The sequence below is a fragment of the Rhincodon typus genome, chromosome 4, assembly GCF_021869965.1.
Source record: "Rhincodon typus isolate 14 chromosome 4, sRhiTyp1.1, whole genome shotgun sequence".
Classification (NCBI taxonomy): Eukaryota; Metazoa; Chordata; class Chondrichthyes; order Orectolobiformes; family Rhincodontidae; genus Rhincodon; species Rhincodon typus.
In genome coordinates, this window is record NC_063335.1 from 38,392,022 (window position 1) to 38,418,331 (window position 26,310).

The following is a 26,310-nucleotide window of genomic DNA, read 5'->3' on the forward strand; positions in this document are numbered from 1 at the left end:
CACACACACACACACCCAAAAATCTGTAGGAACTGCTCCAGTCTATAGAATTTTGTAAGACAGATGCATTCAGTATTTCAGAGTCATTTCCTTTAGTAATCTGAAATGTAGATTATTAGGTCCTGGTGATTTGTTGATCTTGAACCCTGTTAATTTCCCCAGCATCGCTTTCTTGTTAATACTGATTTCCTCCAAATCTGCCCTTTCAGTAAACTCACTGTTCGCTAACACTTTTGAGAGGTTATTTATGTCCTCTTCTGTGAAATCAGAACTATAGTATTTATTCAATTGTTCTGCCATGTCTTTTTGTTCCCCATTTTACTTCCTCCAGCTATGAGTGGCCTGCATTTATCTTTACTAATCTTTTTCTCTTCTTGTATTTATAGAATATTTAATGATCTTTTTCTATACTTCCTGCAATTTTCTGCTGATTTTATGTGTCTGCTGTTTGGATCTAATGCTATCCCCAGTTTCTTTTGTAAGCCATGGTTGAGCCACCTTTCCTCTCTTATTTCTGTGCATTCAGGAATGAATGATTGTTGTAATTCTTGCATGTGTTTTTTCACATGTGAACCATTGCTTATCACTTAACACTTTTTAGTAAGGTTCCTTGCCAATTCAAGCCGCATACCACCCTCGTTCCCTTTATTTAGATTTGGGACCCTAGATTCAGGATCCTACTACTTCATAATGAAGAATTCTGTCATATTATGGTTGCTATTCCCCATGGTTCCTGTAGAACAAGATAGTTGACTTTGATCAAGTAACAATGATTACAGTTATATCCTCATTGCATGCATCTCTGATTTATTTTTTCTCTTGTGTCTCCACAACTGTTTGGGGACCTATAGATGACCCCAACAATGTTTTATGCCACTCAGTGTTTCTTACTCCCACCCAAACAGATTCTGCATCATCATTTTCTGAGTAAATATCCTTCCTTTCTATTGCTTTGAGGTCCTTTACTAACAATTGTACCCCACTCCCTTTCCCTTTTTGTCTGTCCTTCCTAAATAATTAATATCCGTTGATGTTCACTTCCTATCCTTGGTAACCCTGCAGCCATGTCTTGGCAATCGCAACTGTATCATAAGCTTTCCTGTCTGTCTGTGCTGTTTATTCATCTACCTTATTGTAAATGCTCCATCCATTAAGTCACATAGCCTTTAGACTTGTTTTTGTAACCTTGCATGTCACTTTAGCTTTGTCTTTTGCTCTTATTTTTTCTGCCTCTCACTTTTGCTTCTTACCTTTGTGTTTATTTCTATCTTTGTTTGTTTTCCCTCCTTTGTCTCCCTACTAGGGTTCCTGTCCCCGCCATTCCAGTTTAAACCCTGGCTGACAGCACTAGCAAACACTCTTTCCCCCAAGGACACATTTTGCACTGTATGGAAAAAAGCACAACAGTTCATGCAACATCTATGATTTACTCAACCCTCGTCTCATCTTTCCTTATCTAAATCTGTCATTGTAGCCATCAGCCCTTCTCCCTCATATGCTTCACTTTAAATGCGTCTTTGATTTTGGAAGCAGCTTCCTTGACAAAACCGATGCAAAATACTTGTTTAGTACCTTAACCATGCACTCCACATTCGGATAACATTTATGGTCCCTAATCTGCCTTTTACTACTCTCTTACTGCTTATATGCCTTTCGAAAACTTTTGGATTCTCATTTTATGTTGTCTGTCAGTCTTCTATGCTCTCTCTCAGTTATTCCCTCTCTTTGCCTTTAAACTTTCTGTATTTAATCTGGTTGATCCAGGGAGCTCTAGCTAAACTTATATCTTGTGCTTTTAAATTTGACTGACATGCTTGGCCTGAAATTGCCCCACCTATTCTTAGACTTTCTCACCTACAAGATGACAAGGGGGTAAGAATCAGATGCCATCTAACCACCCACTCGTTATTGACTTTGCTTTCAATGGAAACTTATTGTGCTGAGTATGACGTATATAGGAACAGAGGAGGCTGCATATTCTCAGGATCTGTGAAGAAACAGTGTTAATGTTTGAAGTTGTTCACCTTTTGTTAGAATGCACATTTCTGAAAAGTGGAAAGCCTGAAGCATTAACTCTGTTTTTACAGATGTTTCCTGAGTGTTTCCAGCATGTTTTTTTATTTTGAATATCCAACATTGCATATTTTGCTTTCATATTAACATTAGATGTCATTGAGTTATTATCACATAATGAAAGTTCATGTGAAAGTTTGATTTAAAAAACACCTGAATCATTCAGGACACCATGGAGCCTGTGATGGACTCCATAAGATTGTATGTTCTGGTGTCATAATTCATTAAAAATGGCTCTAGAGATGAACAACTTTGCACAGATTGAAGAAGCAACTGGAAAAGTTGGGACTGTTTTTCTTGGAGAAGAAAAGGTTAGAGGAAATTGGATGAGATATTCAAAATCATGACAGGTCTTGTCAGAGACGATGGGGAGACTTCGTTCCCAGTGGTGGAAGAATTCAGAACAAGAGGCATAGGTTCAAGGTAATTGACAAAAGTAGCAATGGAAATATGAGAAACCTCCTTACACAGGGATCACTCTGGACTTGAAAGCACTGCTCGAATGTGTGGGAGGCAGGATCAATCAAGGCTTTCACAATCGAATTAGATTATTATCTGAAAAGGAAGAAATGCAGGGTTATGTGGGAAAGGTAGGGTAATGACACTAGGTGCATTATTCACTTGGAGAACCAATGTAGACAAAAGTGTCTTGTTGCGCTGTAATGGCTCTGTGATTAGTTTGGCCTCCCTTGTACAAATATACCTTGACTATAATCAAAATATCTGCTTTTTAAATTGTTCCTTCACAGTTTTTCTATTAATATTTGATTCTAGTTTACTTGGGTCAGATTAATTCTTGTCTTTTTGAAATGGGCTTCTGCCAACAATTTTCATCGCTCCTTGTCCTTTCTCATTGCCATCCTAAGCCATAAGATACTATGAACACTGTTCCCTAAATGTTACCTGTCTGATGCTTAATCCACTTATCGCATCTCATTCCCCAGAATGAGATCCAGCAATAACTCCTCACCTGTTGAACTTGAAATGGTCAGATGTAGAAAATTCTCCTGGGTACACTTAAGAAATTTGTTTCCCGCTCTGCCGATGACTCTGTTACTATTTCAGTCCATATTAAGATAATTAAAATCTACCACCATAGTGCTTTTGTCTGTGTGTAATTTCCTTGTAGATTTGTTCCTCTGACTTGCACAACCGAGATATCAATTCAATATGCAGTTCTGGGTTACATTAAAATTCTTTCAAGTCATGTCCATTGAGTTATTAATATTTTGTAAACATGGCTTATAGTGCCAGAAACTGTTTCTATAAATTTCCAATAGTGCATTCAGAATTAATTTTCACAAGTGACTAAAGTTCTTCTTTATTTTGGGAGCATTAAATAGCTTTTCAAGGACAACGGTTTTGTTTTGAGCTATGTAGTCTATGCAGCATTTTTGTATTGCAAAAAGAAACAAATTAAGTAAGTATGTCTCCTAAAGATGGGGCTAAAATATGAGAATTATGTCAAGATTGAGAACTGGAAAAATGTAGACTCTCAAGTCTGAGGAAACAGTATCTTATCGAAATTCGCTAGGATGGAATGCAAACTTAACAGTGTTGGCTTATTTAATGATCAGAAAATATTAGATCAGGCATGCTTTTAATCTAATTCAGTACTTCCCTTTCACAAAAGGGGAGGTACAATTGCTAAGTGGTTAGCACTGCTACCTCACAGCACCAGGACCTGGATTTGATTCCAGTCTCAGGTGACTGTGTGGAGTTTGCACATTTTCCTCGTGCCTGCTTGGGTTTCGTCTGGGTGCTGTGGTTTCCTTCCCACAGTCCAAAGATGCGCAGGTTAGGTGGATTGGCAATGGGAAATGCAGGATTACAGGGATAAGGGGGGTATGGGTTGGATGCTCTTTGGAGGGTTGGTTTGGGCTGAATGGCTTGTTTCCACACTGTAGAGATTCTATAATTCTATGATTTAAGAAAAAGGAATCTGCAGTTTGATTAAGGGTTCGTCATCGTGTATTTAAAACCTGCTTGTACCTTTTACTTCAGTGTTCTAAAAATCACTCATTGAAGTTATTTTTAGTGTAGTCCTTGAATTGGATGTTGGATTATTTTTGAAAATACGGATACGTCAGAGACCATCGCTGTGTTTTGTTGTCTTGTCTTTGAGACTTGGAACAAATCTAACAGTTGCCTCGCCTCACCTACCGTGATTCTGTGAAGAGCTTATGCTTGGAACAGTGCCATGTTACCTTAGTTACTTGAAATTTTCCTAAATTTTCAAGTAAGTTCTAGGGAAATTAATTGTATCAACTTTTTGTTTTGTCTTCTCAGTTTAAATGAGCTGGAATTTATGTGAACTTCTATTTTTAGACAAATGTGAAACACTTCATTAAATTTTGTTCTAATTTTATGTGATATTTCTCAATGCAGTAACTTGTATGCATATAATAGCTTTTTCCTGAAAATGTGTGCCCACGTGTTTTGCAGAGGGGAAAGGAAATAAAAGATAAAGGCAACAGCTGCTAAGTCATAGGGGAGGAATTAGCATGGGTGATCAAAGGCTTGGCTTCAAAGGTAGGCTTGAAAATAAACTTATTAAAGAGAAAGAGAGAAGTAGAGAAATGGAAGGATAAACAGCAAAAGTTACAGTATGACTAAGACAGCTGAAGGTTCTGCAGCTGATGGTTTGATGATGGTTTCACCTTTGGCTTATTTACACTTGTGGCTGAGTCAGAAGGTTTTGGATTTACACTTGGAGTCTTGAACATAAAATCTAAGTTGACATTGTGTTGCTCTGTCAGAGTTGTCTTTTGGATGAGGTATCTAATTGAGATCCTGTTTGCTGTCACTGATGAACTTAAAACATCCCATGACACAATTCAGGAAGATCTTCCCTTGACCAGTGCCTGAAGCAGATGATTTATTTGTTTGTTTAATTGCTATTGGTAGGAGTTTGTGTTATGCATTTGGCTGCTGAATTTTCTACATTACAGGTGATCAACACATTAAAAGTACTTTAACTGACTGAAAGCCTGTTTGGGATTCCTGGAGTGTGAAAGATTCTTTATAAATATGTCTTTATTTCATGAAAATCAGTAATACACAAAGGCTATACTGTGAAGAGCATGGCACGCTGGAGTGGATAGAGGGCTGAAAGAAATTGCAGAGCTATGGTGAAATGAAGCAATGGAAGGATTTGAAGTGGGAGGATGAGATCATGTGTGTTAGTGTGGATGGTGGTGATGGATGAGGAATGGGCCATGGAAAGTTTAATTTACCCTGAACTAAGAGTTAATGAAGCATGAAGGATTGTAGATCATCAAGGGAAGACATTGACGAAACAGAGGGTAGAAGTAACAAAAGCATGATTGAGGATGTCAGAGTTTGAGTTAAGCAGGATGCCATGCTTTCATGTACTTTGATTCAGCCTAAACAAGTGAAATATAGAGGCAGTAGCATGAAAATGAAGCTTATAATGGAAAGTGTTGACTCATCCATGGCCTAGATTAGTTGGACCAAATGATCTGTCTCCACATTGTAATGTGTATTTTTATATTTTTATAAATGTTTGTTGTACAATCTCTAATCATTGGGTAAAATCTAAGTTGCATTTAATTGTAAAATGGATTTCTTTGTTTTGTCATCAATTTAGTTATTAAAACACCCCAATGCCGAGTGCACCGTAAAGTAATCAAAACCATCAGATTGACAGATGGGATCTGTATTTTACCCTTGTTTCAGTTTTATGTTTATATCACATTTATAAGTGATTTTTGTATGACCATGAAAGCATAATCATTAATCCTTTTCAGTCGTATCTTAATGAGCAAGCCAAGACCAGTGAAGTTTGAAAGCCAAACAGTGGTTCGTTGGCTAAACGAACCAGATTAGATAAGTCCTCCACTTTTGTTAGCTTTTCTTGGTTACCTTTGCTAAGCCATTGTAGGTGGGTCTCAGTCACTGCTTCACCATCCTCTCCCTTCTTTCTGAAAATGCACTTGCAGAAGTCGGGCTAGATAACATTGGTGCTTGTCGTTGGCATTACCCAAAACGTCCTGAGGTGTGGTAGCTTATTTACATTAATGTTTAGGGTTTTTGAATGGATGTGGGCTCTAGAGCGATTTAATGGTTTCGAGAGAGGGGGAAGGAAGGAGAGAAAAATAGGTCAAAATGAATGATGGGAGAAATGGCTTCCTTTATAGTTTGAAAAGTGGCTTAGGTATAGAGCTTGCCCAGTAAGTTTGAGCATACCTCCATGAGGACAAATCTTCAGCCTGAACAGTCCTTTAGCTTATGACTTTTCCATATTAATGACCATTACATCAAATAAGCATATTACATGAGTATATTATATATTTGCATATATTTATATACATGCAGCACAAAGGTTGCATCTTGTCACACTTTTTTGCTTTACTTCGACAGATAATTTACTGCAGCTGAATGCAGACAATGCAAATGGGTTTCTTGAGCCCCAGGAATCTCAATACCATGGTGCTCATAAATGCGATGTTTGTTTCCAAACGTTTCCCAAATATAATCAATTGCAACGCCATATCCGAGAGCATGAGGAAAATGACAAGGTAAGCAGCCTTCTTTCTGTACTTTCGAAGGCTTCAAAAATCCTCAAATAAATGTAGCAACATTTCTTACAAATAATTTTTAAAAAGTCTCAATGTCACATACTCAAGACAAAATGAATTTTTATGTCGGGTACATGAAAATTTATATTCTTTCAGGCCATAAGTCATTGCATCCATTGGCTTTTACACAAGGTTAACATATAGATGAATGAATATAAAATATATCGTAGTTATTATGTCTAGGGTTACATGTGTAGAGAGTTGGCAGGCTTTTGAACTAAAAACGGCAGTGCAGTCAAGATCAATCTACCTTTACCCAGTTGAGCTGTCCAGCAAAAGTGGTGGAAGGCAGTTCAAGTTGTTTTTGTGGATCAAATCTTAGTGTGGTTATTGATTACTTAGTGGTAATTATATCAGTTCATTAATTTAAAGGCCCATGCAGAAAACTTCTGGATTTTTCTTGTGCCAAGTCTAGTTATAATTGCCTAAATAACTGAGAAGACCAATGTGTACCACAAGATGTATCACGATACCTTCAAGAAAGAATAACAAGTACACAGCCCCATTTTAAACTGCAGAGAAAAATGGCAGCATGGATTAATGAACGTTAGTAAAATGATCGTGTAGTTGTGGAGCCGCCGTAGTTTATGCTCTGAGAAACGGAGAAAGATTGTATTTCAAAATTCAAGTCTAATGCCAGGTAGTGCACAGGCTCATGAAAAGGTGTGATTTAATACTCCTTCAGTAAATGATAATTTCACAATGTTTGCCACCTGAACGCAAAAATGAAATCATCAAATTCCACCATTATGTCATTTAACATCAAGAAAATAAAGCATATCAATTGGCCTGCATTGGAAATATGGAAGCAACATATTCAACATGCCAGTAAGCATGTTACCGAGTTTGCTGGAAAAAAAAAGTCATTTTAAGACAATTAATCACTAAAATACTCAGTTCGTACAGGTCCCATCTTGCATGGTGGATGGCATAAGTTTAAAGCTGATGGTGATCTTCAAGTCCAAAGCTTTCCCCATAGAAGAGCTTCAGATTGGTGTTGTCATCTGTGTTCGTGATAGAGGCTGGATGCCTGAAAGTGGTTGCAAGAAATAGTTTGAAGAAGTGTCGAATTTGATACCATGAAGATGACCAAAGTACAAAGTTTGTTCATCCGGTACATGTTCAAATCCCACCATGTTAGTAATGTAATACGTGATGTGAGATCAGCAGCATCGATATGATGGTTATTCCCATCATCACATGAGTGTTATTTAGTCCTTGGATGTATCGATAAATAAACTTCTTGAGGACAGTATCTAGAAGTTTTGAAATAATTGGGTGTTGGAAGGTGAAAAAACATTCACTTGCGAGCACCCTCACTGGTAATGTTTTGACAGTGGGCCACATACCTGTGGAATGAACTTGATCTAAAATGTGGAATATCAAATGTGATGGATGGTGCTGAGGATGAAGAATTGTGAAATGATGACAGAAATTACCAGTATTGCCAGTGATAATGATGAATAGGAGGAAGATGAATACGTTATACAATTGGCTATTGGGGCAAGTTGTTTGGTGGTTCAGATAGCGATTGGAGTGATCTTGAAGGATTGCACAGTGGAATCTTGTAGTTAATTCATTATGCTATATATTTGCATTGTGTAGGATTAAAAAGAATGTAGTTTACTGTTATAAAATAAATGTTTGGAGAATTAATATGAACTCTTTAGAGTTTAGAACCTTTGTCGTAGTGAGATGGTCTTTGGGTCTGAATCAACCATGTATGTCAATCCCTTAAAAAACATTACTTGTGTAAAAGTCAACCTTATTAACTTTGGTTGAAAAAAGTTCTCAAATATTTGACTTTTACACACGCATACATGCTATTTGTTGAAGCACTGGATAGTAACTTGCACTTCATTATACAATTAATACAAAATAAATCCAGGAAAAAAATATCAGGAGAGAAAATTGACAGGAGGAAGATATAACATTTGTAATACAAAAAACCAAAGCCATATCTGAGGGGAGAGTTGGTTTACATCCTTCTATCCACAAAGTAAATTTCAATTTCAAATGTAAATTTTAATTGGTAATTTGGCTCAACAGATACCATCATTCTAACACCGCACAAAGACTAAAAAATAACTGCTGAATTTACACAGTGGCTCTCGATAGGGCTTTAGTGGGACCCGTCCCTGGAAAATGGTATAAGTTTGATCATAACTGTTCAAAAGAAGTCATATTAAATTTGAAATGTTATTTATGTCTGTGTGTGTGTGTGTGTGTGTGTGTGTGTCTCTCTCTCTCTCTCTCTCTCTGTCTCCCCACAGATATTGCCAGACCTACTGAGTTACTCCAGCATGTCCTTTTTTCATAACCTTCCATTTGTCCTGGAGCTGAGATAATTGTAGCCAAGGTGACAATAGGCCCTTAAGTGGTCATGAATTCGTCATTAATTGACGACTTAAGGGGCCCGGTTGTGGGACAGGATGGTCGAGCTGGAGGTGGGAAGGTAGTGGTGTTCAGAGACACCTCTACCGCGCCTAATTAGGTTGTCTTTCTGACATCCAGTGAGACAAGAGATTAGAACAGTTTTTTTCTCCAAAGGTTAGTTGGTACATGGGACTAACAGCTGATAAATCTTCAAATACAGTTGATCTTTGATTAACTCCAAAAAATCTCGTGTGCGATGTGATAGTTACTGTGGTGAATTTTAGTGAACTGGGCTTGCCAGTTTTCCATTCTGAAGATGTAGGAATATATAATATCTGTTAGAGACCAAAAAGCATTCCATTGGAAGATTGAATAGCTGAGTGACAGTTGCATGACTGGGTAGATCACATGTGATATCTGCAGTAAGTGAACTGGGTACCTGAATAGTCTTTGTGTCATTCCATGCTTTCATACGTTGTTATGTTAAAAAATAGTGTTAATTATAAAGCTTCATTGTATAATTTAATGTTACATACTCAATTTTGAAATTTTAAATCGTCTTACCTGTACTTATGCGAGAAGGTGCAAAAATAAAAGCCAGGCCTGGAAATTGTACCTGCTGCTTGCAGATGCTACACAACCTTGTAAGTTGCAGAATGGTGAATAGACAGTGTATCTGACTAGAAGCATGCTTTATCTTCATATTGGGCAAGGACAAATGAAGTTTTCTTCTCTCATGCCTGAAATACCTGCAGCTAAGTGGCCTGATACCTTTTCCAAGTCTTAGCTGCAAGAGTGTGCTTCAAAGATCCCACGGCATCTACTTTCCTTCAACCGTCTAAGACCACTGCAGTGATAATTCCGTTTCACTGGGCCAAATGTAGTAGTACCAAAAATGGAATTCAGCTTACAACAACAATCTGTTTCACTTCTTTGCATAGTAATGTGAATGCTAAGTTATTGTTTTTATTTTGCCTTAAAAAAAATTAAATGTTTGAAATTCTTTTGCTAGCCAAATTGATAAATTTACTATCAGCAATATAAAATATTATTTTCAGTATCAATAAGGGTATCCAAAGATGAAGATTCATTGAGTCAAGGCACTGAACGTGACTTGATAGAATCGTACAATAGGTCTAAGGGGCTGAATGACATACTCCTGTTCCTCTGTCCCTGCGCTATTCATATGCATAAGACCATAAGAAATAGGAAGAGGAGTCGGCATTCAGTCCTTTTGAGCCTGTACCCACATTCAATAGAATCATGGCTGATCCAATATTCCTCGCATCCACTTTTCTGTTCTTTCTCTGTAACCCTAGATTCCCTTATTGATCAAGAATCTAACTATCTCACTCTTAAATATATGCAAAGACTCTGTCTCCCATGGCTCTCTGAGGCAAGGAATTCCAAAGACACTCAAACCTCCAGAGAAGAAATTTGTCCTCCTCTCAGTCTTAAATTGACATTCCTTTGTCCTGAGGCTATGCACTCTGGTCCTAGACCCTTCCATGAAGGGTGTAACATCTTTTCAGCATTTACCCTGTCAAGCACCTTCAGAAACCTGTATGTCTCCAAGAGATCACCTCTCATTCTTTTCAGTTCCAATGAGCAGAGTCTAAACCTGTTCAACCTTTGCTCATAAGTCAGGCTCTCCATACCAGGGAGGATCCTAGTAAACCTTCTCTGAATGACCTCCAATGAAATAATATCTTTACTTCAATACGGGGTCCAAAACTGCTCACAGATGTGGTCTCACCAGCACCTTATAGAGTTGCAGCAAGACTTTCTTACTGTTATACTCCAGTTCACTTAAACTAAAAGCCCACATTTGGCAGCACTACAAATAAATGCAAAGAACTGTTGATTGCTGACTATTCACAGTCAAAATACCATTCATATCCAAGGTAATATATTTGAAAAGCTGTAAATGTTTGCAGTGTTTGATATAGAATGGCTCTGTGTTAACTAGGAAAAGTCACTTACGTTTTTAAAACTTTGAAACTCATTACATTTTTACTTTGTCTGTATAATGCAGCCTTACCGGTGTGACCAATGCTCAACATCCTTTAATATGGAGATTAATCTCATATTGCACAAAGCCACTCACAATGCAATTGACCCGACTTGTCCTGTCTGCAACAAGAAGTTCTCCCGTGTGGCCAGCCTTAAAGCTCACATCATGCTCCATGAAAAAGAGGAAGTACGTGTTTACTATCTGTAATCTACTTGAACTTTTATACCTAGTCAGATCTAAAATGGAACCTATTTCTTTACCTTCTGTGTGCCAAAAAATGATGATAAATAACTAGAAAATGCTGTTCAAACAAACTAGAATGCAATAATTTGCTGAAAAGATGTGAACCTAAATTTATTGAGTTCTTAAGTTTTGAAACTGACAAAAAAATTAAATGTTGAATGTTTCAAAAAAATACTAATTGACCAAACCTTATACAGGATTATGATCTTATATAGTGTTGCTTATGGTAAATTGAATGATTTTTCATTTTGTAAGGACAAGGAAGTTATACCATGTGATGTGCATCTTAAGAGAGTAGCTCCTGTTTGTTCAGAGAATCTTTTATATTTAAATATGCTTACCATTGCAGGCTCCTTTCAAGCACCAGCATTTTAAGGTTGTTGCGCATCAAAAGTGCGACATGTTTGTGAGCAAGACATTATTGTACAATTTATTATTTTCAATAGTTGATAAACTTATTGCGGGAGTGCCGGAAATTTATAGTATCTCTCTCTCTCTCTCTTTCTGTCTCACTACATATATATAATGCATATGTTCGGTTAATCAATTAACATTTTTTATTAAATAAAAACCGATTTTAAAAAATCTGGATGCTGTAAATCAGAAGCAAAAACAGAATTTGCTGGAAAAGCTCAGCAGTTCTGACAGCATCTATGAAGAGAAGTAAAAGTTTAACATTTCAAATCTGGTGACCCTTCCTCAGAACTAATGGTATCTAGGAAAATGTCGGTTTATATGCGTAAGACAGAGTGGCGGAAGGGGGTGAAGCAGCACTTTACCTGCACTTCTCACAATCTAGTCTACTGCATTCAGTTCTTGCAATGTGATCCCCTCTACATTGGAGAAACGAAGCGTTGACTGGGTGACCACCGCAGACTATGTACATTCTGCCTGCGAAAAGACCCTGAGCTTCCATTTGCCTGCCACTTTAACACACTATCCTGTTCCCTGGCCAACATCTCTGTCTCAGGCCTGCTGCAGTGTTCCAGCGAAGCCCAGCACAAGCTAGAAGAAGTACACCTCATTTTCCATTTGGGGACCCTGCAGCCCTCTGGACTCAGTATTGAGTTCAATAATCGAGGGCCCGAACTCTCCCATGTCCTAATCCTCTACTCCACACACCTGGCCTTGTTATCACATTGCCTGCCATTGCACACTACCTATTATTAACCACTAATATTCCCCATTAACAGCTATTCACTCTCCCAGCCAAATCATTACCCATTCCTTTGTCCAACTGTTCTCTCTCTTTGGCCTGTATCCCCACCTATCATTTACTCCTTACACCCTCCCCCACACGATCTTCTGCACGTAAACTGACATTTTCCTAGCTACCATCAGTTCTGACAAAAGGTCACTGGACCTGAAATGTTAAATTTTGATTTCTCTTCACAGATGCTGCCACACCTGCTGAGCTTTTCCAGCAACTTCTGTTTTTGTTTAATATTTTTTATAGTCTGTATGTAGTCTTGGGTTATCTAAGGTCCAATTAAGACTCTGCAATGTTTGATTGTTGTCACACAATTATTTCCAGTGATTTAGATCTTGGCAGAGAGTAATTGATTATAGAACTGCAGTGGCCTGTTCAGTTTATCGGCATGCTAATTATGGAGAATTGGAAGGATTTGCGAGAATAAATATTTTTTAGAAACAATTTAGCTTTATGGCAGAATCGTAAATTTTACCAATTACCTGGCCAACATTGTGAATTTATTCAAGGTTGCAAAGCTCAATAATAACTTTTGATGTGCAGATATTGATATGGCTTCTAATGGTTTGACTTAATTCTCTCCCGTTGTAGAACCTGATCTGTACAGAGTGCGGAGATGAATTTACCCTGCAGAGCCAACTTAGCAGGCACTTGGAGGAACACAGGCAGGAACTAAATGGAAACAGAGTACACAACTGCAAGATTTGCACTAAGGAATTTGAAAGGCTGTCCCAGCTACGAGAACATATGAAATCACACTACAGGGTTAGGTATGTAAGGTTTTGAAACAAAATGCATTGTTTAGTCAGTGTGGATTTCTGGCAATGATCCACAAACTCAAGTGAATTGCATTGAAGTGATGTGGTACAGAAGTATCCAAATGCTTATTGAAACTATTGATTTACTGGAAAATAGCTAATGTGAGGTGGGAGGGAAAAGGGGCTCCTTGTTTATACCAATGCCATCATTCCAATCCATGATTCCAAGCCCTCATCCTGCATCTATCTTTAAGTTTCGGAGAGTCTTACAATATACAATGCTAGCATTAAAATTGCATTAATTGACAATGCTGGGCTAGTAAGTCAAAACTCAAAGTTGATTGACTGGTCTTATCAACTGGGTACTGAGCATCACGGTGAGCAAGGTGCAGAAGGAAACATTTAGCAGAGTAGATTGCATACCCGAAAGAGATCTGGCCTGGATCTTCTTTTGTTGCAGTTGAGGAAATTGATCAAATCTTTAAGACACGTGATTCTTCACTGTCAAGTGTTTCTTATTTGTGTTGTGCCTATAGTCTTAAACAAAACAAGAAAAGGGAGATGATCGAGAACTAACTGCTGTGTTGTTGATATTTCTAACCTCTTTATACAGCAACAAATTGCTTCTATATAATAGCTTTTAATCGAGTAAAACATTCTCCATGTTGCTGTGTGAGCATTAATCAGTCAAAAATTGATACCAAGCTATATAAGTAACCAAAAGCTTGGTCAGAGAAACAGGTTTTAAGGAACGCTTTGAAAGAAGAGCTAGGTGGGACAGTTTCATGGAGAGAAATTATAGAGCCTTGGATGTTGCATGAGTATGAGAAATTTCAAATTTGAATTCTTGCAGGACTGGGAACTAAAATATATTTTAAAAATGCTGTTGACATGTAATTGCTTAGGAATATAACATAGGTGGTGAATGCTGAATATTGTTTCTCTATAAAATGTTTCACAAGCTTCAGAGTGCTATAAATCAATTTTTGCACCCTTTAATTGTCAGATCATCGTTGTGTACCAAACAGTATAAGCGACATGTTGATAGATCAGGCTTCTCTCATCGTTGTGAACATTGTGGAAAAACATTTCAAAAGCCCAGTCAGTTAATTCGACACATCAGAATACATACAGGTGAGGTGTACTGTTGCTAATTTAAATCTGTTTATTGAAATATCTTTTACTCAGATCATTTGTATTGTAATTGATTTTTCATGAATTTTATTTGCACGGTAAGAAAAGAAAGTTGTTTTTTAAGAATGGGTTATACATGGTCCTCAGTTTGTGTCTATGAAATGTTAGTCCTTTCTTAATGCAAATAGTAGCTGTTTTAAAGCATTAACGAGGCTCTTCAAAAATTTCAAAATCTGAATTACTATTGGATAACTATTCTTAAAAAAAATAGTAAGGGATTATTTGCAGCTTTTGTATTGAATGCCCATAGTTGCCAAATGACCATAAATGTGTTTCCTTTAGTATATGGAACATCTAGCATAGACAAAGACCATGTCATTGGTCATATGCTTCACATAAACCTTCTCCAATTTCTTTTAATCGTACTAGCTTAAACATCTGTTCATTTCTCTCTCTTTTAATCATCTGGCTTCTCCTTAAATATATTTATCCTCTTTGCCTCACATGTAATAACACTTTTCACATTCTCAACACTCTGGGTTATCAGAATTTCTCCTGATTTCCCATTCAGATTTATTAGCGTTTGTCCAATATTTATAGATCTTTTAGATTTGGTCTCCTCCACCAGAGGTGAAAACATCTGTACCCTGTTTCTTCTCTGAAAGATTGCTTCCGGCTTATCTATCAGCTTTGCTGCTTGTTTCCAGGTCAAACCACCATCTACCCTGACTTAATTCCCCTTCTTCTTTCACAGGTCCCATCCTTTCCAGACCTGAAGTACTGTGTTTCCCAGAATGATGCCTTTTTTTTTCATCCCACCTTTCGGTCCTTTTGATCAAAGCATCTGTCTTTTGCAGTTTTATGTTGCAGCTAAATACATGGATGCCTTATTGTTAACTAATGCCAACACTTCAGATACATTAAGCTGCGTATTTATTGGAGACCAACTCCTAGATCTGTGCTGCCTCATAGCCCCACGAACCGGACTGACTCCAGCCCACTCGACTCCTCATCCCAGCACCCAGTTTTTCTCTGATTCACAGTGCAGTAGCCCTCACGCATGCTGCATAGTCTGGCTCTCTCCTTGATAAAGAAACCCTGTCGTGAATGAAAATTCAAAAGAAAGGAATCTAGGCAAGTTTGTGACAAAAGGACATAGCCTAAAATTTAGGACCAAATCTTGTAGAGGCCAAATTAGGAAGCACTTATACACACGTAGGTGCAAAAAGTTTGGAACCTGTGCAAGTGGCAGTTAAAAGTAGGTAGTTTGTTTAAATTTATATCTGAGACTGATAGACAGTTGTTAAGCAAGGTCAAGGAACACGGGGCAATGGGAGATTTAGGAAGTTTAGCCATAGATCAACTGTGATATCATTGACAGCAGACTAAGTCTAAAAGGCTAAAAGACGATGGACTGTTCCGATGTTAAGAGTGGGAGATGACCTGTAAATCAGTGATAGGAAAGATGAGGGATTTTTTAAGTAAAACCTTGAAAACAGGTCCATGGGAGATCAATTTGTGTATTTTAAATAAATGGATATATGTGAATCATCTTAAGTATACTGTAAGTAAATGGATATTTTAAAATTAAAAATAGCTTATGATGTGATAGAACTAGAATTGTGAAAGTGGAAGGGTGGGCTGAAAGTTAACTGGAAATGTGAAAATACTATGTGTATATAGGAAACGCAGTGGTGTGTTAAAATTTATATTGTGCAGATATCCACCTTTTCTTCATAATGTTATAAACTGCTCAACTTAAAATACTCTGTAAAAAAAGCATTCAGGGGCTTTAATTTCTGCCACAAAGGTATTTGCCTTGCTCCATTGCTAATTTTCAGTGATCTAATGCAAAATAATATTTATGCAACTAATTGTTGAATGTGTACTTCAGTAAATTGAGCTAAGCAATTAAAAGTTATACTAAATGCAGTTGACAAAACTAAAATCTAACTTTTCATTCTGTGTTAAAGTTGGGGTTTTAATTATTTTCTATTCAATTGCCAGAGTTTTTGATTATTTGGAGGAAATTGAGAGACCTTGAGCATTTACTGTCCTGAATAAACTTCTGTGTATTAACACACAATATTATTTGTGCCATTATCATTAAGTTAGCCCTAGTGCATGTTATGTTATTGCCATAATATTAGTCAACTAGGCTAAAAGTATTTCCAGTAAATTGTATGATAATTAGCCTTTTTAACTTTTCTTTTTGTATGGACTTTTTGTCACTTACCAGCTTTTATTTTTATTTTGAAACTTAGGTGAACGACCATTTAAGTGCAGTGATTGTGGAAAAGCTTTTAACCAGAAAGGGGCACTGCAAATCCACATGATCAAGCATACAGGCGAAAAACCCCATTTTTGTCTTTTCTGCCCCGCATCTTTTTCACAGAGAGGCAATCTACGAGCACACATACAGAGGGTTCATACTGAGGTATTGTTATTCCCTTAATGGGCAGTAAAATGTTACAACCAGGCTTCATGACTTCGTCCAGAATTGAAGTGATTTAAATTTCTTACAGTATAGCTATTTGGCAAAATCAAAACTGCACCTCATCTTGTCTTTTCAAAAAAAAACAAACTAGCCAGTCTGTTAATGTTTCAGTAAAGTATGGTATTTTCTGGAATTCTTCACTCTTTGTCTATTTTGATAATTATCAATTAATTCATTTCTTGTTTGTCAGCCAGCCTTCTTAACCTTCAGCTATTTTCATGGCTTTCAGTTTTAGATGATTAACCGAGAATCCTAAAACATGTATGCTGTATAATTCTGGAGTGAAAACTAAAAGGCATTCCAAATGTGGTACGAAATTAACATGGTCAATGTTACTACCCTGCTGATTCAGATGCTTTTTGCCCTTTTTCAAAAGCTATCAGAATTTTTTTTGATTCTTGTTTTGAGACTTCCTTTTACATGCACTTGCATGCAATTTTCTGCTGTCTACAATCATTGAAGCCTGAATCAGGACCCATGTGTAACAATGGTAATGAACTAACCTGAGGGACTGCACATTTTCACTTGTGTCAATTTTTAAAAAGCTCCTTTTAGCTGTTCAGCTGTCAACTATGTTGTGATTACAAGTGGTATTCTTAGTGGACAAGTCATATCTCAGATTGAAATTTTAACTTCAGAAGTCATATTTAGTTTCTTTCTGCTTTAGTTTTAGTGAGGTGGTCTTTTTTGTTGAAACACAATCGAGCAATGCTGCAGACTTGGTTTTAACAAGTCTTGGGGCTTGCAGAATTGGGGAAATGGATGCAAACATTTAAGTGGTGGAACTAAGGATGCACAGGAGGCATCGATTGAATGAAAGCGGAGGTCTCATAGAATGAAAACCTTTAATGCCTCTTGAACTGTTTATACCAGTGTTTCCCAGGCCCCTCTTCCAGGTTCTATCCTCCATAAATGTGGCAACATCCAAACCTCGCATCAGATCTTGTTCATCTCTCACCCCTGTGCCTCATTTTAGATTTTCGTCCTTCTTTTCAAATCCCTCCGTGGCTTTTTCTCTCCCTCTCTCAATAGTTTATATCACTCACTCAACCTTTGAATATCTTCCCATTTCTAATTTTGATTTCTTAAGCATCTGATTCATCATTAGTACCTGTCTTCAGCTGCCTCCTGAACTCTGAAATTCTGTAAGCCCCTCCCCCTCTCTACCTTGCTTTCCTCCTGTAAGGCCCATGTTAAAATCTGCCTTTGTCAACTCGCCTAATATCTGCTTATGTGACTCTGTGTCAAATTTTCTTTGAGGCTGCCACATGTAGTGCCTTGTAATTACATTTAAGACACAATTTAAATGCAAGTTGTTAGTTGTGGTGCTATAGGAGATAATGCAGATGGGGAGGAATTCCAAGTAAAGTCTCCTGGCAGCATGCCACTTTTACATAAGAACTAGGAGCAGGAGTAGGCCATCTGGCCCCTCGAGCCTGCCCCGCCATTTAATAAGATCATGGCTGATCTTTTTGAGACTCAGTTCCACTTACCCGCCTGCTCACCATAACCCTTAATTCCTTTACTGTTCAAAGATTTATCTAACCTCGCCTTAAAAACATTCAGTGAGGTAGCTTCAACCGCTTCACAGGGCAGGGAATTCCACAGATTCACAACCCTTTGGGTGAAGAAGTTCCTCCTGACCTCAGTCCTACATCTGCTTCCCTTTACTTTGAGGCGATGCCCCCTAGTCCTAGTTTCACCTGCTAGTGGAAACAACCTCCCTGCCTCCACCTTATCTAGTCCCTTCATAATCTTATATGTTTCTATAAGATCTCCCATCATTCGTCTGAATTCCAATGAGTATAATCCCAGTCTACTGAGTCTCTCCTCATAATCCAACTCTCTCAACTCTGGAATCAACTGAGTGAATCTCCTCTGCACCCCCTCCAGTGCTAGTATATCCCTTCTCAAGTAAGGAGACCAAAACTGCACACAGTACTCCAGTTGTGGCCTCACCGGGACCCTATACAGCTGCAGCATAGCCTCCCTGTTTTTAAACTCCATCCCGCTAGCAATGACAGACAAAATTCCATTTGCCTTTTTAATTACCTGCTGCACCTGCAATCCTACTTTAGGCGATTCATGCACAAGGACACCCAAGTCCCTCTGCACAGCAGAGTGCTGCAATTTTTTTACAATTTTAAAACATAGCCTATTTTCCTGTTAATCCTACCAAAATGGATGACCTCACACTTATCAACATTGTACTCCATCTGCCAGACCTTTGCCCACTCACTTAGACTATCTATATCTCTCTGCAGACTTTCAGTGTCTTCTGCACACTTTGCTGTACCACTCACCTTAGTGTCATCTGCACATTTTGACACACCACTTAGTCCCCAACTCCAAATCATCTATGTAAATTGTAAACAATTAAAGACTCAACCCTGATCCCTGAGGCACACCACCAGCCACTGACCGCCAACCAGAAAAACACCCATTTACCCCTACTCTTTGCTTTCTACTAGTCAACCAATCCTCTATCCGTGCCAATACATTACCTGTAATACCGTGGAACTTTATCTTAGTGGCACTTTGTCAAATGCCTTCTGGAAATCCAGATACACCACATCCACAGGTTTCCCATTGACCACCATGCAAGTAATGTCCTCAAAGAATTCCACCAAATTAGTTAAACATGACTTACCCTTCATGAACCCATACTGTGTGTTCCCAATGGGACAATTTATATCCAGATGTCTTGCTATTTCTTCCTTAATGATAGATTCAAGCATTTTCTCCACTACCGAAGTTAAGCTAACTGGCCTATAGTTACCTGCTTTTTGTCTACTTCCTCTTTTAAACAGTGGTGTCACATTGGCTATTTTCCAATCTGCGGGAACCACCCCAGAGTCCAGTGAATTTTGGTAAATAATTACTAGTGCATTTGCTATTTCCCCCATCACCTCTTTTAGTACCCTGGGATGCATCTCATCAGGGCCAGGAGACTTGTCTACCTTTAGCCCCATTAGCTTGCCCAGCACTGCCTCCTTAGTGATAATGATAGTTTCTAGGTCCTCACCTGCTATAACCTTCTTGCCATCAGTTTTCGGCATGTTATTTGTGTCTTCCACTGTGAAGACCGACACAAAATAACTGTTTAATGCCTTGGCTATTTCCTCATTCCCAGTTATTAAATTGGTCTTCTCATCCTCTAAAGGACCAATGTTTACCTTCGCCACTCTTTTACGATTTACATATTTATAGAAACTTTTGCTGCCTCTTTTTATATTCTGAGCTAGTTTACTCTCATAATCTATCTTACTTTTCTTTATAACTTTTTTAGTGGCTTTCTGTTGGCCTTTAAAGATTTCCCAGTCTACTAGTTTACCACTACTCTTTGCTTTTTTGTATGTGTTTTTTTTCAATCTGATACTTTCCTTTATTTCCTTAGACATCCATGGTTGACTATCTCTTTTCCTACAGTTCTTCCTTATCACTGGAATATACTTCTGCTGAACACTGATACCACTTTTATTTTCAAATAAGTGATGTTCCACAGACATTTCAGCCAGTGTAGGAGGAAAGTAATTTGCCGTCTGGGTATGGAACAGTCCACTTCACTTCAGGACTGTCTCTTACCGCTCCCTTGTGCTGATCTAGGAGGTGGCATTTATTTTTTAAAAAATTTAACCCCTCAAGTCGAATAGCTAGCCCAATCTGTTTAATGTAGTTTGATGATGTTGATAAATATAGAAAAAGCTTTGATTAGGTTATATCATCACATCTATTAGACAAAATGAATCCAGATTATTGCAGTACTGTTATCCTCTGATATTTGAGCTGTAATTTTAAATAAAATCTCCCTTGGCATACCTAGTTTCTAAGCTGATGCTTTTATGTTAACTTGTTAACATAATTCAGTTTAGTTTTACACCACTTATTAATCACAATTATTTATAGTAGAATAGATGCATTAATGAGAAAGGGAAAGCAGATATTTGTTTGAAAATATGACAAAGTTGATTTTAACCCTAGGGTGGGAGAACACAATTAGTTGCTGTCCTGAGTTTCAGATTTGGGGTGTCTTAACTTTCAGATCTCATTTAAGTGCCACATGAAATGGACAAGAATGGATACAGTGACTTGGCAGACTTGAAGGTATGTTAGACAGGGAATGGGTTTTAGGTGGGTCTGTGGGAAGGGAAGGAAGCTAAGGTTTTGGAGTAGATCTGTAGCGTTAGGTGAATCTGGGGCACGGAAGAAAACAACTTTCCTTTGTGGAACCAAGGACATCACTTCTACTGGCCCTGCAAAAGGAAAGTTTTGCATTATTCTTTTGGAGGGTTGTTTCTGTCTGCAGGACAGGGCACAGTCTGGTGGGGAAGCCTGGGTAGACTCCTGACTCCATAGCCCCAACGATATTGTACATACCTCCTTGGTATGAGTTCCTGAGTCTATTTTAAATGGAGCATCTTCTACAGCTATATGTCCCATGTGATCGAGGAAAAGATTAAGTTCAAAGATAGGAAAATAAACTGCTCACCTCCTTAGTGCTGTTAAAATCAATTGAATTAATTTAATTGAATTGTGACATTCTATGCAAGGTTTTAGAAGGAAAAAGATCCGTGTAATATTTGAGATTCGTTGTAAAGAGATGTCTGAAGTGCTATTTTCAGTTTCATGATTTGCAACTGATCATTTTGTCTAGCATTCTATGTCGTTGGATTAGCAATGGAAGTTCTGTACTATCTCTGTTTTTACAGGAGGCAACTTAATATTTTTCAAGCACTATTAAATAATCATTTTTTGAGGAATTTCTCTCAACACTTCATGATATCGTTGGACACAATACAGCATTTTTTTGCAAAGTCCACTTTTTGCTTTTCTTTGCAATGCAGATTATAATTATGGAAATACTGTGAAGCTTTGTAGTGTTTAAAATCTCATTAAAGTCACTGGCATTATGACAAAGTTACTGTAGCTTTGTTTAATTCTAATATGTGTTTCTATTTTTTCTGAAAATGTTTTCTTTCATTTGATCTTTTTTTTTCAAAAGGTGAAGGATGGTGACCAACCAGCATATCAGTGTGAAGAATGCAGTTGTGTTTTCAGAAAACTAGGCAGCCTTAATGCACACATCAGCAGGATGCACTCAGATGGATCAGAATCCTCGCGAGTGATCACTGACACTGCACACAGTGTACTGGTAAATCGAATTTGTGGGATTCCAGCTTTATTGTTAATCTCTCATTAAGGAAAGACATATTTCCACAATGTTACTCCAATGTTGTATATTCCATTTGGGCTAATTTTTAGAGTGTCAAATATCCAAACATTACAGAAAACCAGTGTGGTGTGTCACATTTAGCAGTCCATCTCATAAAATGTTAAAATGTTATGTTGGAGATAGTTGCTTTGTGGTGATTTCACTGGCTTGATGATCCAGAAACCCAGGCAATGTTCAGGGAATATCTGCAGTAGGTGTAATTTGAATTCAGTTCATAAAAATCTGCAGTAGTCTCTGTCATGGTGACCAGGAAGCTATCACTGTTTGTTGTGCAAAACCCATCAGTTTCACTAATGTCCTTTTAGGGAAGGAACTTTGCTGTCTTTGCTCGAGCTGGCCTACGTGGGTTTCCAGACCCACAACATACCTTACCAAGCCAAAGTTCAAAAATACAGACCTTGTCAGTATGCCCAAATCTTGTGAAAGGAGAAAAAAAACAACCAATTTCTCTCCTTTTAACTGTTTCTGCCACCTATCTGGCAACCTTGTGGTATAACCTCCTCTAGTCATCTCCAGTTTGTTATGCTTCTTAATTTGTTACGATGAGCAAACTTTGATAACATTTTTGTTTCTGTGCCTTTTCCAAATCATTTACAAAAATGAAAAGTAATGGAAGCCTTAGCCTGGGCACACTATTATTTGCAACCTTCAACATCGCAGACACTCCAAAAAGAACCTATTTAAATTTACTTTCTGACTTCTAGCCCTGTCAATCTCTAGTCTCCTTAGTACTTTGTACTTTAATGTCTTTAGTAGGATCTCATCAAATATCTTCTGAATGATTTACAGTATTTACCATGATTCCTTATATACATAAACCTCTGACATATGTAATGTGTTGTAGAATAATTGCCCGGTTATGCTCTGTTCCCTTCTATTACTGTCTGTTCGTTTTATATAGATTACTTTGTTATAAATGAGCCTGTCTTGTACAGTAAAAATCTTCCATGATTTGACAAATGTCCTTCCCTTCATTGTTATTGAAAAGCAATTAAATCTGGACATTTACTTTTTCATTTTGAATATTCAGTTGTACTTGCACATATATGCAGACTATGCATTACCACAATATGTCAAGGTAGTTAAAACTGTTATAATTTTTGATGTGTTGAGGCTGATTGTAATAATATAACATGAGTGCAGCATTTTCATGGCACAATGAAATACAGTTCTCTAAAAACAGGTCCATAACTCATAATGCATTTTCAGGACATTGGATTCACAATGACTGAAATGTCAAATTCTATTTAATTACTTAATACTTTGGAATCAAATTCCGTAACTCTTGTTAATTCTTCACTGTTGCCTTTAAACATCTTTTCTTTCTTGCATAATATTTGCAAGGAGTTAACCATTTAAAATAAGCAAATTCGTGAGCAAAGGGGTTTTAAGTGATCAGCTTTTCCAGGCTAATATTTGAAGGCCCCTAATTGTAAAGTATTTTTGCACTATTTTAGGTGAGCAATGTGGAATGCTTTAAAATTTTTACATTGGTTCATCAAAAATAATGTTGTTCCACAGAACGTTATAAGACTGTAAACTGCTTTCTTTCCCTTACCTATTTTGCTTATGTCAACAGACAGCTGGGTCATCGCCAGTAACCTCTGCAGGAGGTCACCAAGGAGCACAAGCTGTAACTGATGTAATACAGCAGCTTCTGGAGCTGTCGGAACAGGTGACTGGGGAGGGAACGCAGTCTCAGCAGCCAGTACAGCAAATCACCATCGAAGGCAGTATTAATCAGGATATCTTGCAAGTGAGTTTTTCATTTCCCTTTCTTCAACTACAGGAATCGTATTAAAACCCCAATGTAGAATGATGAATGTTGGCATGTCTAGCAGCGTCTGTGGCGAATGAAGCAGAATTAACATTTCAAGTTCAACATGACTCTTCCATATATGAGCCTCAAGCTCAAAGCGTGCATCCACTTAACACTGCACTGTAAATCACCTCACCCACTTAATACACACTCCCTCACTTACCTTTATGGGCTTATCCTTTCACAAAAGTTTTCAAAGTGTTTGCTGGTGATTTAAACTTGGCCCTTGATGCTCTCATGTGAGAGTCTAGAACCAGGGAGCATCGTCTCAGAATGAAGGGGTCCCAATTTAAGATTGAGATGGGAAGGAATTTCTTTTCTTGGAGAGTTGAAAGTCTTTGGAACTCCTTACCACTGAGAACTGTGGGGCCAGAGTCCTTTTGTACATTTAAGCCTGAAATAGATAGATTCTTGAGCAGTAGGGCATTCAAGGATTACGAGGAAAGCGGATGTGAGGAATGTTGGATCAGCCATGATCCTATTGAGTGCCGGAGCTGGCTCAAACGGCCAAACTGCCTGCTTGTGTTCCTATTTCTTGTAGTCTTAAAAGGATATGTGGTTTCTGTCCCAGTTCTCTCAACCACTGGATTTAGGGATTCCTTAAGAGGTTTATAACTGGCGGCCACTGTTCAGAGATTTCCAATGTAGAAGCCATAATAAGGTAAGTAGGTATTTTTTAATCACGTTACAGTCAGAAGTAGAGTTTCCTACCCTGACTAGAATTTCTGGGCCAATGTATGAGGTACTATCTTTTTGTTTTCTTTAAACAGTTCTGGATATCTGAATTTAGAACCAGATTAAGTGGAGACATACATTGATGACTATTTGGACTTTAATGAATTGATAAGAGGAGCTACTTAATATAAATATACCTATAGAACCTACTAAGTGGTTTTTGTGACAGATGGTGTAGATATTTATATTCTTGTAGTTTTACATCGTCTTTTATTTCAGTGTTTGTATCGGTCTGCCCTGCCTCCTTCATGTAGTTATTTATGAACTACTATAACATGTGTTTTGATTATACTGCTGTCAAAGTTAGTTTTTGAAAGTTAGCTTATTAACTTACGAATCTATTTGTTTTATGTGCCAGTTCTAAGTTTTATCATCATAAATGCTACTTTTTCTTTTATAAACAATTGAATTCCAGCAAGCCTTAGAAAATAGTGGGCTGACAACTATTCCCATTCAAGCTCATCAATCTGAGTCTGGTCAGCCAAGGTCTTCATTATCTCGAAGTCAGTCCCAGGATGCACAGACTGCTCCTCTTCAACAGACTCAGCCTTCTGCTCCACAATCTCACCAGCAACGAATGGAAAAACTGTCTGGCAAAGAGAGCATCGATGTGGTGAAAAAAATGATGATGTATCCTGGTAAGTCTGAAAATATCTGGTCTGGGAAGACCATTCTTTTTTGTCAATCTTACATAAATATGAATATTATTGGTCATGAAGGATTTTGCTTGAGTGAACAAGAACAAAGACACTTGGCAAAGGAACTGGTTGGGACATGATGAAGAATTGCTTTAACATGGTGAGTTGTTGTGTTCTGAAATGCATTGCTAGAAGGGGTGGTAGAAGCAAATTCAGTAATGACTTTATGGAATTTATGGAATAGTTTTATCGAAGAACCAGAATTTATGTGATGGGCCCAAAGGCTGCAGCCTCTGCTATGCAAGTCTATAGTGTTTGAAGAATAATGCACAAATGCTGTTTCTTTTTTCTTCATCTTGGATTTCTATGACAACAAAATTATATGAAAGATTAATATAACAGGCATGAAGTCCAATCATGTATTTAGTCAATACCAACTGCTGTGTATGTATCAATGTAGCTTAGACAGCAGTTCCAACTTCACAAGGTGTTATACTATCCTTGTATGAAATACATGTTCCTTGATTTTTCTTCATGAGCGTAATAGAACATAGGGACAGGAGTAGGCCGTCTTCCTGGCCTGCCATTCACAATGAACATGACTGATTGATTGAGCATTTCAATGTCTTTACCCCATCTCTGTAACCTGCATGACACTGGTAATCAGAAATCTGTCAATCTGTACCTTACACATTCTCATAGGCTGAGTCACCACAATCTTTGTGGTAGAGAATTGCAAAGCTTCACAAGTCTCTGAATAAAATAGTTTTTCCTCATCTCCAACCCACGTGGCTTTAGGAGAGGCTTTAAAAGAGAGATTTCTTGTTCCTTGCTACTTCTGCTGTTATAGCACTTGCAGATTGCCTGGACTCTTTTGATAGAACGGAGGCTGTTTTCTGGATACTTTTTTTGTGCTGACCTGTCCAAGAATCTTCTCTGATGCTTTTTGTCAGAATTTCTCCTGGGGATTTATACAAAA

General features: G+C 37.8%; 1 protein-coding gene across 7 annotated transcripts in view; it reads left to right on the forward strand.

Moving 5' to 3' along the window:
• LOC109916896 (zinc finger protein 236) overlaps positions 1–26,310 on the forward strand; it is a 141,063-nt gene that overhangs the window by 21,895 nt on the left and 92,858 nt on the right. For all 7 annotated transcript variants that reach the window (XM_048595669.1, XM_048595670.1, XM_048595674.1 and 4 more), the window contains exons 2-9: positions 6,457–6,614; positions 11,086–11,250; positions 13,109–13,287; positions 14,282–14,409; positions 16,674–16,846; positions 21,909–22,058; positions 23,719–23,895; positions 25,109–25,331. In XM_048595669.1, coding sequence (XP_048451626.1) covers positions 6,457–6,614; positions 11,086–11,250; positions 13,109–13,287; positions 14,282–14,409; positions 16,674–16,846; positions 21,909–22,058; positions 23,719–23,895; positions 25,109–25,331 — 1,353 coding nt within the window. The remainder of the gene's footprint in view (positions 1–6,456; positions 6,615–11,085; positions 11,251–13,108; positions 13,288–14,281; positions 14,410–16,673; positions 16,847–21,908; positions 22,059–23,718; positions 23,896–25,108; positions 25,332–26,310) is intronic.